Source organism: Sporothrix schenckii (genome assembly GCF_000961545.1).
Source record: "Sporothrix schenckii 1099-18 chromosome Unknown Cont44, whole genome shotgun sequence".
In the NCBI taxonomy this organism is placed as follows: Eukaryota; Fungi; Ascomycota; class Sordariomycetes; order Ophiostomatales; family Ophiostomataceae; genus Sporothrix; species Sporothrix schenckii.
Window position 1 is genome coordinate 4,445,579 of NW_015971145.1, and position 13,906 is coordinate 4,459,484.

Here is a 13,906-nt window from a genome sequence, read left to right on the forward strand (position 1 = left end):
TGTTTGTCTTCTGGGTGGAAACATAGTGTCTTGCTATCTCTTCCATTTTTTTTTGTGCGTTTCCATTTTGTATACCGAATCGCTCGGGAATGGAGCACTGCGAAGTTTGGCTGCGTCGAGACTTTATGGGAGACCGTTCTTTTGCTTTTCTGCTTCACGAGATGTTGTAAAAAATGCTTGCACAATAATCAGTGAATGACATCACACTGGAGTTTGACTTCTGGCGTAAGAAAGAACGACTTATCAGGGCAGGAGCACCGCTATTGTTAGTTTTACCAATCCCTCTTTATACAAAAAAATACCTTTAACACGGTGAAGCACAAAAACACTAGCTAGAGCTCCCATCGCGATGCCGGGCTCGCTCCTCCCCGTCCCGCCTTCCTTCTCGGGCTCGTTCCTTCTTTCCATCTGCCATTCGCTCCTTCCCTTCTCAATATTCACCTCCTCGCACCTTCTGTTTCCACGAAAATATTATTCTTCCAATGAAAACTTTTCGTGTTTATTCATTCCTCCTGGCACTCTTCTTCTTTTCCCCTTTCTTTCTTCCCTTTCTCCTCAGTGTCAGCTTCACCACGGGTAGAGGTTGGGACTTCATTTGTTTCGTTGTGGATTTTTTGAGACTTCTGGCTCCAGTTTCAGAAGGATAGCTTCATTGTCAAGAGGTAAGTTATACCCCCCCGGATTCCTTCTCCAGTCTCCGATGCACTCGTGATATATTGCACTGCGACCTGTACATCAAGTTTGTGTCTTTCTCCGAAACCTTCGTTTCATTTTCTCCTTCCATAACATCCTCAACAATCATACCCAACTCTTTTCTGCTTTAAGGTAGCACTGTAAATGCTCGGCATACAAGCATCTTACTTTCATTCACGCGCTGTGTTGTACAACCTCGTCCACGGTAGGAGAGGTATCTCGACCCTTTCTACGGGTTGATCATCTGTCGCAGATTATTTTCCGCTTTACACGCGATATTTGATACATTAACCTAATACCACAGTTTTGGTACCGACTTTGCAGGTTACTGCTTGCCGTCTTGTAAGTTAGCGACTCTAATGAGAAACAACTTCTACAGCCACTAACAACCCCATCCATTGATCACAGTGTTTTGTTTCCCCTACAATACAGACCGAAAATGTCCGCTGCCTGGAACGAAGGCCCTGACCAGGGTGGCACTCCTGCTGACAGTGGTTGGAAAGCCGAGGTTGTGGCTCTTGATGGTGGTGGTGGCGATGGGGGTCAGATTCGGGATCATGGCTTTGACATTGCCGTCAAGCCGGAGCTCTACCCCGGCTTCGACGGTGAGCGCCAGCAGATCAAAGACGCTGGCTGGATTGAGAGCACCCCGTACAACTACGAGGCCGAGCAGGACCCCACCAAAGTCCTCCGCGACTGGGCCGGCAACGCTACAGTCTACGAGTGGTCCGGCGAGGAAGGCGACGTCGGCCCGCCTCGGAAGAGCTCGAGCGCGAGCTTTTTGGAGACCCAGAGAAACGCTCCGGTTCTGGTATTGACTTTTCGACGTAAGTTACTACCAATGTTGTGTCTCTTTTAGCTCTCCTCCCCCCCGAGGGGCACACTTTACAGCTACCTTTGCTGCTTCTTTGTTTCGCTTACCATATTACGTGCTTCTATATAGACTTGCTGAGATCAAGGTTACCCAGGAGGGCGAAACTCGCATTTCTCCTTTCTACGACTTTGACAAGGCTGGTCTCCACCCTGCGATGCGTCGCAACGTCGAATTGGCCGGCTACAAGGTGCCAACTCCCATCCAGATGTACTGTCTTCCCGCCATCATCAATGGACACGACGTCATGGGTATTGCTCAAACTGGTACGTAGCGCCATTGTTGTCATGACCTGTCTCATTTATACAAACTTACTTTGAAACCAGGTTCCGGCAAGACGGCCGCCTACCTCATTCCCATCCTGAACCACCTCATGGGAAAGGCAAAGAAGCTTGCCGCTGCTCGCCCCAATCCGGCGACCTACCGGCCGGGTCTAGACGCCCCGGCGCGTGCTGAGCCGCTGGTCGTCATTGTTGCCCCCAGCCGTGAGCTTGGAATTCAGATCTTCAATGAGGCCCGCAAGTTCTGCTACCGTACCATGCTCCGCCCCTGCGTAATTTACGGCGGTGGTCCGATCCGCGGTCAGCTGGAGCAGCTCAGCCGCGGATGTGATGTTCTCATTGCCACGCCTGGTCGTCTCATTGACATCATGAACCGCCCTAACCATCTGTCACTCCGTCGTGTCAAGTTCATGGTCCTTGACGAGGCTGATGAGATGCTGCAGGATGACTGGGTTGAGGATCTCAGCCGCATTCTCTCAGGTGGTAAGTATGTCCAGTCCTATGTAGTTCTCGAGAACAAAAGCTTGCCTAACGCCTTCCTTCAGACCAAGATGACGGTGACATCAAGTACATGATGTTCTCGGCCACGTTCCCCAAGCGTCTGCGGGATCTTGCCAAGGAATACCTTGCGAACGATCACTGTCGTCTGCGTGTCGGCCGTGCTGGCAGCTCTCACGGCAACATCCAGCAGGTGATCTCGTACATGGATCCTGCAAACAAGCGCAAGGCTACCGTTGAGCTTCTCAACTCCATCCCGCCCGGCAGAACCATCATATTTGTCAACCGCAAGCTGACTGCCGACGAGCTTGACGACTTCCTGTATAACCTTGGCCTCCCCTGCACCTCGATCCATGCTGGCCGCACCCAGATGGAGCGCGAGGACGCCATGCGTGCGTTCCGTGGCGGTCAGTGCCCGATTCTCATTGCTACCGGTGTCGCTGCTCGCGGAATCGATGTGCACAATGTAAACCACGTCATCAACTACGATCTCCCCACTCTTGACCACGGCGGCATTGAGGAGTACGTTCACCGTATTGGTAAGTCGACTTGTTCCACCACCCCTCATCGCTCCTTGTAGCGTCCATTGATCTGACTTTATCTCTAAAACAGGACGTACTGGTCGCATTGGTCACCGCGGTCTTGCGACGTCGTTCTACACCGACCGGGACGAGCCCATTGCGAGTGTCCTTACGCGCACTCTCCTTGAGACCAAACAGGAAATCCCCGATTTCTTAGAGATGTACATTCCCGAGGGCGAGGCCCGCGAGAACCTCAAGTTCGAGGCTGACTCGGACTTCGAGGAGTTCACTGCCGGCGACGGCGGTGACGACGGTTGGGGTGCCGGGGGCGATGCATGTGACTCGTGGGACGCTCCGGCCGATGGCGATGTCGGTGGCACCGGTTGGGGTGCCGGCGACGACGATGCCAACGATGTACCGGTTGTTGGTTGGTCGTAATAGGTGCATTTCACCGTTCACCCACTCCAGGTTAGGCCGGCGGCGGTGATGTACGAGGCCATGACGCGATCGAGGAAACGGGGGCTATTGCGCAGAGAGTACCATGAAGGCGAACTCAGAAAAAATAATGAAAACGGAAAAGGGTGCGGAAAAGAACTAAGAAATCGATGTTGCAAAAACTAGGTGGAAACAATCAAGCAGGGTGCCGTTCACATTTCAGTGGACTTTGTGTTGCCATTTGATAGCTTAGATACGTCAAGATCATGCCTCTGAAACAAATAGAAAAAAAAAAAAAAAAAAAAAAAACTAGTGTCTTCGTCAGTATACTATTTTATTTGTATTTATGTTTGTGTTTGTGTTTGTATTCCAATCTCCGCGATGGTCAGGGGTGCCTCAAGGTGAAGAACGGTGTAGAGAATGGAGGGTGTACACGTGACCATGTATTGTGCGTTGGCCTGCCGGAAACGATCGGAAGACAAGCTTGAAGGGGCATATGGAGGGTTGTGGTTTCGGTTGCATTTGTGGGGGTGTCGGGACAGTTACAGTGTTAAGGCTGCTCTGCATCCATTGGCGGGTGAGCTATTTTTTTTTTTTTTGGACGGATTGTTGGGCGATGGTGGCTCTTTTTCCCTGCGAGCGTGCCTTCCGTGTTTTGAGTGCAAACCATTGGAGAAAGGGATTTTGTAGTTCACCTGTTCGGAAAGCTTGGTCGCTGCCCCTTTCCCCTCTTGCTGGTCGTTCCTTCTCTAATGTGCCGTGTGTGTTTCCGTAGAGCGCGAGCCCGGCATAAAAATCGTCAATTCCTAAATTTCGTGGGGAAATAACCTCACAAATACAAAAAACTGAGCTTGAGACCCCAAACGGCTGGAAAACGAACTCCCCGGGTGGGACATAATACGAGCAAAACTGCTTATGCCCGCACTTTTTTTCGATCCCCTCCTATCTCTCACCGACCGTGCTAATTTAATCCCGAATAGCGAGAAAAGGCGTTAATTAAAAAAGTGAATTGACGCAAAAGCGAACGAAGCCTTCTCCAGAGAAATCAAAAGAACGACACGAAACAAGTGTCCCAAGCACGGTGGCACTTCTCCTCCTCCCCCTCCTTTCTTGCAGCTCGTCCTTTGCTTCCCCTCGCCCTTGGGAATTCGACCCCTCCCGCGTTACCCAGGCAAACAGCGCCAACGGACACGCCAAAACAGGATCAAATAAACGGCCATAATCATGCTGCGATCAGTGCGAATTGCGGCGCCCGGCCTCGCCCGAGGCTTACTACGCACTGCGGTGCCTCGGACTACCAGCACATGTTTAACAGCTGCTGCCCAAAACAACCTCACTCGCATGACCCGATCCCCTGCTTCGTCGCAACAACTCCTTAGCTCTTTCACCCGTTCCTTCCACGCAAGCACTGTCAGAATGTCGAATACACGGACGGAGAGCGACGCCTTTGGCGAGATCCAGGTCCCTGCGGACAAGTACTGGGGTGCTCAGACGGAGCGATCGCTCGAGAACTTCCGTATCAACCAGCCCCAGGACCGCATGCCGCCCCCAATTGTGCGCGCCTTTGGCATCCTCAAGGGCGCCGCCGCCACCGTCAACATCAACTACGGCCTGGACCCCGAGATTGGCAAGGCCATCCAGCAGGCCGCCAAGGAGGTGGCGGACCTCAAGCTGCTCGACCACTTCCCGCTGGTCGTCTGGCAGACCGGCTCCGGCACCCAGTCCAACATGAACGCCAACGAGGTCATCTCGAACCGCGCCATCGAGATCCTGGGCGGCACCATGGGCAGCAAGAAGCCCGTGCACCCCAACGACCATGTCAACCGCAGTGCCTCGTCCAACGATACCTTCCCTACCGTTATGCACATTGCCGCCGTGCTTGAGATCGAGGGCGAGCTGCTGCCGTCCATCCGCAGCCTGCGCACTGCGCTGCAGGCCAAGGTCGACGAGTTCGAGGCCAAGGGCATCATCAAGATTGGTCGCACACATCTGCAGGATGCAACCCCGCTGACGCTGGCCCAGGAGTTCTCCGGCTACGTTGCTCAGCTTGACTACGGCATCCAGCGCGTCGAGTCGTCCTTGCCGTCTCTGCGCCAGCTGGCCCAGGGCGGCACGGCTGTCGGCACTGGCATCAACACCTTTGTGGGCTTCGCCGAGGCCGTTGCCGCCGAGGTCAGCTCCATGACCGGCACCCACTTCGAGACGGCACCCAACAAGTTCGAGGCTCTGGCCGCGCACGATGCGCTCGTGCAGGCTTCGGGCTGCCTCAACACCCTGGCCACCTCGCTGTCCAAGATTGCGCAGGACATCCGCTACCTGGGCAGCGGTCCCCGCTGTGGTCTCGGCGAGCTGAACCTGCCGGAGAACGAGCCCGGTAGCAGCATCATGCCCGGCAAGGTCAACCCCACGCAGTGCGAGGCCCTGACGATGGTGTGCGCCCAGGTCATGGGCAACCATGTGGCGACGACCATTGGTGGCATGAACGGCCAGTTCGAGCTCAACGTCTACAAGCCACTGATCATCCGCAACGTGCTGCACAGCATCCGCCTGCTGTCGGATGGTATGCGCTCGTTTGAGAAGAACCTCGTCGCCGGTCTGCAGGCCAACGAGGAGAAGATCAACAACATTATGAAGGAGTCGTGAGTTATTCTCCCCAAGAGCCGAGCCCGTCTCCGTCATTTTCTCTCCTTCCACTTCGCCGGAATTTCCGCTTTTACTGACACCATTTCCAGCCTAATGCTCGTCACCTGCCTGAACCCCAAGATCGGCTACGACATGGCCAGCAAGGTCGCCAAGAACGCGCACAAGAAGGGTCTGACCCTGAAGCAGAGTGCGCTCGAGCTCAACGCCCTCACTGAGGAGGAATTCGACACGCTCGTCCGGCCGGAGCTGATGGTCGGTCCCAGCCTGTACAAGGCTTAGGTAGTTGATCAAGGGTGAACCTCCCGTCTTGCTCCTTTTGTTTTTGCCTTTTCTGAAGTTCTGGATAGAAAGAGCGAGAGCACAAATTTAGACAAAAGTCAGGTGGCGTAGAAGGACTCGGGGCACATTGCCGCGACATCTCAACGCCTTGCAATGGCATGTAACGATGTATGTATCTCCAATTGAACAGGAATGCACCAAAGGGAGACGCAAACAACGACCCCTGAAACCCAGAATACTGGGATAGGCCAGAAAAGAACCGAACAACAACAACGACAACAACAAGAACAAAACCACACAGAAGGAAGATGACCAATTCTGCATTCATTTCGGCCTTTCGTCTTGCCTTCTCGACTCTGGCAGTAGAGCTTCAGCTTGACCCACCGTAAACGTCATTTTGTAGTCTCGGAAACGATCGGCTTGGCCTGGCATGGCTGTAGCCCAGCCCACCGTGTCTATCGTTTTGTCGTACGAATAGTATGTCGTAGTATGTCGTAGTCGTATTGGTTTCACTCGTGGCCGGAACCGTTCATTGCCTGATTGAGCGCGTCTCTCTTTTGCCTCAGCCCAGTTTACCGGGCAGAAGGTGCACTAATAAGCCTCGGCACCGGCTTAGGAATGACCAGTTCGGCAGAGCGGAGCCTGTCATTGGGCGGGCTGCTGTCGCACTGGCAGTTCGCGCTTTCCAGGCGCTGTCAGTGAGCGGCAATAATGCACTTCGCCGAAGCGACTTGAGAGGAGGAGGAGAAGAATGAATAGAAATTCAGAATCAACGAGGAAAGGCAAAGATTAAAAGAACGAATGGTCGACTCGCAGCTTCCGTCCTCAGCAATCTCGCCGTCAACTGCCTGATATACAATGCTTTGGTCTGCGATTTTACCCTACTGGGGAAGCGCGACTGCGGTCTCGGCTTTACCACAGAACATACTTCGAGCTAAACCGCATCCGGCAATAGTACCCAAATAGGAAAGAGCTGCAGCCTGTGACGCAGTCACTCTCTTATTTTCCCATTGTCTCAACGTTGATGGTGGATGCCCTCGTTCATCGTTTCTCTCCTTTCTATGCCCCTGCCATTCCGGCCTTTACCGTTTTCTTCAAGTGTTCCCGTTTGGGTAAAAAAGCTATAGGCGAGTGCGGTCCGTTGCATTGGGCAAATTTTTCCGTCAGAGCGAGGGCGCATGCTTTCTTCCCTTTTCTGCAAACTCTCACTCTTTAATTGGAAATAATAGTAAATCGAAGCATCAAGAAAGAGTCGAATTCGAACAAATAGCCTTCCACAGTAATATTGTAGTAAGAAAAAACCAAAGCTTGTAGATCGTGCCCTCCTCAGCTTCGCATATCAGTGATGTTCCTCAAGCCGGTCGTTCTTTCTTCAAAGCACATGCTTTTGGGGCTAGCCTGTGGCACGAGGAACTTATCAGTTCGGCCGACTAGCTGCCCAATCAGGGTCGCGCCTTCCCCACACTTTCACAAGCTCTCTTGGGCTTTTGCCATCTTTTGCCTTGTCGTTCTTTGGAGAAAGAAGGTGCGACGTGCTCTGACTTGACGTAGTTTGTAGCTGTACTGCACTTGCCACCCTACCTCACCACCTCTCCCTCTCACCCGAGCGACCAATCGCCCAGCTTTTGTAACAGTCGTTCCTTCCTTCGCACAAGGGAAAGCAGTGGAGCACTAACACCACGCGCTGGTCTTACCTCGTGGACTAGAGCAAAGCCGTCTCTCGCCCCCAAAACGTTCGAAACTCGTAGATACTAGCTACTCGGTCCGGAGGGGCGTTAGTCGGCAGGTGCGATGGAGAAGAACCCGAGGCTGGAGATTGTATTTGAATGCTGTCATCCCTCGCCTTTGTCCCTGCCTCTCCCGTTTCCTTGTGATTACTCCTGTTCCTCATCATCGTCGCTTTTGCATTGCCATTCCTCCACCATTGGCAGATTCTAACTCTCAACATCCACTCTCTCTTCCTCTCCCGCCACATTACCACCATCTACCCATCCATCTTTCCCGCAACCATTCACAATGCCGTCCTCCGAGAACATCCTCCAGGGCGTGAACGTCCTCGGCACCATCACGGAGGAGCACAAGAAGATCCTCACGCCTGAGGCGCTGACCTTCCTTGCCCTGCTGCACCGCTCCTTCGACTCTACCCGCAAGTCTCTGTTGGAGCGCCGGAAATTGCGCCAGGCCGAGATCGACCGCGGCGTCCTGCCCGACTTCCTCCCCGAGACCAAGCACATCCGCGAGAACTCCGCATGGAAGGGTGCGCCGCCCGCGCCCGGTCTGGTGGACCGCCGCGTGGAGATCACTGGTCCCACTGACCGCAAGATGGTCGTCAACGCCCTGAACGCCAACGTCTACACGTACATGGCTGATTTTGAGGGTAAGGTCTTGTCTACTTTTATTGCGAGAAGTCGATTCGTAGAACTCGTCTCTAACACAATTCAGATTCGAGCGCACCTACCTGGGAGAACATGATCAACGGACAGGTCAACCTTTACGATGCCGTCCGCCGCCAGATCGACTTCAAGCAGGGCGCCAAGGAGTACAAGCTGCGCACCGACCGCACTCTGCCCACGCTGATTGTCCGGCCCCGCGGCTGGCACCTGACGGAGAAGCACTTTACCGTTGACGGCGAGCCCATGTCTGGCTCGCTCTTCGACTTCGGCTTGTACTTCTTCCACAACGCCAAGGCCTCGCTCGCCAACGGCTTCGGACCTTACTTCTACCTGCCCAAGATGGAGTCGCACCTCGAGGCCCGCCTCTGGAACGACGCTTTCAACCTGGCCCAAGACTATGTCGGTGTGCCCCGCGGCACCATCCGCGGCACTGTCTTGATTGAGACCATCCTCGCTGCCTTCGAGATGGATGAGATCATCTACGAGCTGCGCGACCACAGCTCTGGCCTCAACTGCGGCCGCTGGGACTACATTTTCTCGACCATCAAGAAGTTCCGCTCGAACCCCAACTTTGTCTTGCCGGACCGCAGCGCCGTCACCATGACCGTGCCCTTCATGGACGCGTACGTCAAGCTGCTCATCCAGACCTGCCACCGTCGTGGTGTGCACGCTATGGGCGGCATGGCCGCCCAGATCCCCATCAAGGACGACCCGGCCGCCAACGAGAAGGCCATGGAGGGTGTCCGCGCCGACAAGCTCCGCGAGGTGCGCGCAGGCCACGACGGCACGTGGGTCGCCCACCCGGCCCTGGCCTCGATTGCCACCGAGATCTTCGACAAGCACATGCCCACGCCCAACCAGCTGTTTGTGCGCCGTGAGGACGTCAGCATTGGCGCCAACGACCTGCTCAACATGAACGTGCCGGGCCAGATCACCGAGGCCGGCATCCGCAAGAACCTGAGCATCGGCCTCGGCTACATGGAGGCGTGGATCCGTGGTGTTGGTTGCGTGCCCATCAACTACCTGATGGAGGACGCTGCGACGGCCGAGGTGTCCCGTAGCCAGATCTGGCAGTGGGTGCGCCACGGCGTGTCCACGGCCGAGGGCAAGCGTGTCGACAAGGCGTATGCCCTCAAGCTACTCAAGGAGCAGGCCGCGGAGCTCGCTAAGTCGGCACCGGCCGGCAACAAGTACCACCTCGCTGCGCAGTACTTCTCGACCCAGGTGACCGGCGAGGACTACGCCGACTTCCTGACAACGCTGCTGTACAACGAGATCACTGCCGTTGGCAGCGCACGCCCTGCTTCGAAGCTGTGAGCGAGACAAATCGGGGAGTCATGAAAATGGAAAAACGGACGCACGGCGTGTAACGACTACGGATATTATATCATTGCTTGTCATGTTTTTTGTCTCCACCGGTGTTATTTTGAGTTTCAACTAGTGCTATTTCAGGTCCAGATTGGACTGGCCGACTCTGTTTTACTACCAGATACTTGTTTTTTTGTCTCTCCGATTGTGCTATGATCGCAAAGACTGTATGTATATAAACTCTGCGACTTCAAAATGTCACATGGGCCAAAATTGACAATTGACTTCAATAGCCAGACCATACCTCGTCGTTGCTGAAACTTTACATGCCTGATGCTTTCTTTAACACATTAGGAGTCCCTAAACGATCCTGTGCCCCCCATAGCTGTTTATACACGGATAAAACCCGGTTTATTACCGGAAATCCTGCTTTACTGGTAGCTTGATGTTTATAACTCTCAACAGATTATCTTTCTAAGACGTGACAAAATAAAGAAGGGCGATAACAAGCTCAAACGGACGGTAAGATATATCAAGAAAAGGATCTCTGGGTAAAAATCGGTCTCTCTGTTTGTGAGTAAGGAGCACAGAATTCCCAAACAATACTTGTCAAGCGAGCAACGGCAGCAATGGCCGGTGTACAAACAATGAGAGAGTTACTGCGTTTACTTCGTCGGGTCTCTAGTCCGAAAAATGAAACCACATATATACGCGTAGATGAATACAAAACATCACCATTTTGGATAATTACACAAACAATGGTCCCGTGATTAGTCTTCCAAAGTTTAGAATGATACGTTTTATACCACCGTCTGCATTGCTGTATATCTTTGTTGGCCCAGGAGTTTGGTACCCGGGATCCAAGATTTTTACTCAACTCAAGGAGGCTCATTGAAGGAAATGCAATCATGACAATGAGGTCGTAAAGTACCTGTTGGGTACAGTCAGTAAAGTTGAGGTAACGTAATACTAACAGAGTTGAAAATGTGGAAGCACCTGCAAAAGGGAACACAAAATAGACTGGACGGCGAACATGAGATAGAAGCACACTGGAAACTTACCTGATTTCGATGCTCCTATTCTTCGTATGTACTTGCCACTTCCTTCTTGTAGTTGCACAGAATAGCCGCTCTGTATGTCGTACACTGTTTTCACAGTTGTTCTTGATCATCCCTCGGGCTCCTGTTCTCATATCTTCTCTACCCCATATTCCGGAAGTGGACGATGTGATACCGTGATACCTTGCACACAGGCAGTGCCACAAATATCATTAGTTAAAAGGAGAGACAGTCGATGGCCAATAGGCTGTGACGAGAATAGATGGAGAAAGAACGGGAGATAACTGGTCTGTTTAGTCAGTCTTGACTGTATGTCGACCTCCAGTTCTGTTGCTAATGGAAAAGGGGCAGCGAGACATTTAAGTCACTTTTTTTTCTTTTTTTTGTGCCCTGTTCGTTTCGTAAACGTAGCAAGAAAGTTAGAAGAGAAAATACGTGAATTAAACGAGCCCGGCATGCTGCAGAATACAGCTTCATTGAGGAGTGGAGGGCATTTCACAGCGCTCACGACATTTGTTCACATCTCAGCTTATGAAAGAATGGCTTGCGAAAATACGGAGCTTCCAGAACGTTAAAAAGAAAATATAGCGAAAAGCAGCGCGATATTCCGTACAATTTCAGACCTTTCTCGTCATGAATCAATATTTCCATAGTGGGTGCCCAAGAAGGAAATCCCCGAAAGGGTGCAGAAGGTAAATCAAATGCAGCAACCCAGTACCCTTAAGGTCATCTCAAGTTCTTATTGTTTCCCCGCTGTTCGTACCCATACTCTTGTATGTCTTGAAGCACGCTGTTGCCTGCAAGCCAAGAGGAGAATACCTGCCAAACCTCGGAAGTTGCCGTATATCACCTTCTCCCAAACACTAAACCAAGCAGAAACGTCCTTTGCCAAACATACAAGACCTGGGAAGGCATGCAGCCAGTGCAAAATCCAGCCATATCCCCTACTTGTCCCTTACGCACCAGTTTTATGGCACTGTACGGGATGGATGCTCTCCCTCCAATAGCAAGGTGGGAGTGTCATTCACCGTACTCCTTACGACGTACGGATTGGGACAAATATTGAAAGAACGGAGCATTGGTTTTAGCAACTATTTTGTGTCCAAAACGGGTACGAGTGGGGGGGGGGGGATTGGCCAGCACAAGATTGAGGCTGTGCTGACACAACGCAGGCATTTTGCCTGGTGTCTCACATCACGCTACACCGTTCTGTCTTCAGACTACGTCGTATGTTAACGGAGTATTCAAGAAACAAATTGTCTGTGAGCAATATGAATATGGCCTTCTTCGTGAAGTGCGGCTGAAAGCGAAAAGAGGGGCCAAAGCGTTCCTTGACACATTGTGTCGGTGTCCTTTGGCTCCAGACTCGGATGTCTCAACAAGGAGGTTATCAAGCCTCGTGCTTCATCGCATTGCTTCCCGAGCTCAGCTCAATAAGTATTTGCGCATAAAAAGATCTCAGTATATTGTAGGTATGCGCAAAATACTATGTTGAATCAAACAAGCGGCTCTGTGTCTGGCGATATGGCTGCGAAAGGCTAAGTGGCTGCATTCCGTTGGACGCCACGATACAGCCCAAAGAAACGGAAACAGAACGATAAAGAGGCAGTCCACTTCCCTCAACCCAGCCTAACAATTATGTCGTACCTGAGCTGAGGCAGCATTCCAGGGAAGAGTCAAAACGATACTTCGTACAGTATGCATAGTCGGACATTGCATATTAGTAGTGCTGCAGATAATATCGAATAAGGGTTGCGGAATCCGAAAGGGTAAAAGACACAATACGAATATAGAACGGTAGGCGATACGTACGCGATAAGTAAAGGTATGCTAATACTTAGCAATGAAACTGGCAGTTCCCGACTCCTGGGAAGGACCCAAGGGCACAAATACAGCTGATCCATGGTTTGGGATGTTGTGCAACGGTTGGAAATCCCTTTTTTGTGTCTCTCAATATGCTGTTATCTATCCTGCTCCGTTTCCATTAGCCCAGTCCTCTCCGGGAATGATATGTAATCAGCCATCCCCATATGGCGCTGCAAGAATGAAATATAACGCCACGAAGCTCAGAGCAGGTTCCAGCGGTATCTTTTATTTTGCGTGCCATCCGTAGCCTATCGCAATTTGGTCCGTAGGCCTCACTTCATCACAAAGTGGTCATTTTTGACTTTTTGAATATTCTTTACTCAGACATTCTCCTAGAGACAGCAAAAATATTTAGTACCCCATGCTGGAAACACACGAAAAACTCTGAAATAGATTTCGCGGACGCCAATCCTGCAGGCACCCGACTCGAGTCTACTCACGGACACCATATTTGTCCCTTTCCCCCTCTATTTCCTCTAGTGTTTTGCACAGAATGCTGCTTTCCGCGTCTATTTTTATCTTGTGTTCGCCGGGGACAAGGCTTCAGGCGACATCAACTTATAGTCACCCGGTTGTCAGATACTCTACGCGCCCCCTGCCAGGCGGGATCAGAAATGACGCCGTAAACCAGACACCCATTCCCATGTTCAGGATTGCGACAATATCAAGACGGAAAGCCTATAGATATCGCTAGAAAAATATCGATAAAAAAACACAAAGAAGGTCATAAAGCTTCTTATAAACACCCCGTCTATCTGTCTCCAAGCGAATAATCGCATTTGCGGGCAGAGTCGTCCCCGTATGCTTCTTAGAGAAACCAATTTCTATATATGAGGCTCCAGCTTATGCGACGCTCACATTCACTGATGAGTTTTCTGCACGTTGTCGTCCTTGTCTGAGATACTGCCTGTTTCTGCAGAACAGAGTATTGGGTGCGATGTTAAGACCAAGTGGGTCTCCTCTTCGTGGCCCCTGCCCTGTCAGTTAACTCCATCCCGTCGCGACTGGCGAAATAGTCACTGGGGTTTTTGTTTTGTTGGCAACTACTTTCGTGCGCTCC

The 13,906-nt window shown here is 52.0% G+C and overlaps 3 protein-coding genes across 3 annotated transcripts; all 3 read left to right on the top strand.

Moving 5' to 3' along the window:
- Window positions 1-1,132: 1,132 nt before the first annotated feature.
- On the top strand, window positions 1,133-3,302 carry SPSK_08723 (ATP-dependent RNA helicase; the record flags this gene model as incomplete). Its single annotated transcript, XM_016735311.1, has 5 exons — window positions 1,133-1,520; window positions 1,585-1,830; window positions 1,891-2,328; window positions 2,391-2,882; window positions 2,956-3,302. 5 exons carry the CDS (start codon window positions 1,133-1,135, stop codon window positions 3,300-3,302), a joined length of 1,911 nt encoding a protein of 636 aa, XP_016588163.1.
- A 1,221-nt stretch (window positions 3,303-4,523) lies between these two features.
- Window positions 4,524-6,221, top strand: SPSK_09005 (fumarate hydratase, class II; the record flags this gene model as incomplete). The annotated part of the gene is made up of 2 exons (XM_016735586.1): window positions 4,524-5,938; window positions 6,032-6,221. 2 exons carry the CDS (start codon window positions 4,524-4,526, stop codon window positions 6,219-6,221), a joined length of 1,605 nt encoding a protein of 534 aa, XP_016588164.1.
- Window positions 6,222-8,237: 2,016 nt separating this feature from the next.
- Window positions 8,238-9,931, top strand: SPSK_09009 (malate synthase; the record flags this gene model as incomplete). The annotated part of the gene is made up of 2 exons (XM_016735590.1): window positions 8,238-8,598; window positions 8,664-9,931. 2 exons carry the CDS (start codon window positions 8,238-8,240, stop codon window positions 9,929-9,931), a joined length of 1,629 nt encoding a protein of 542 aa, XP_016588165.1.
- Between the last annotated feature and the right edge of the window lie 3,975 nt (window positions 9,932-13,906).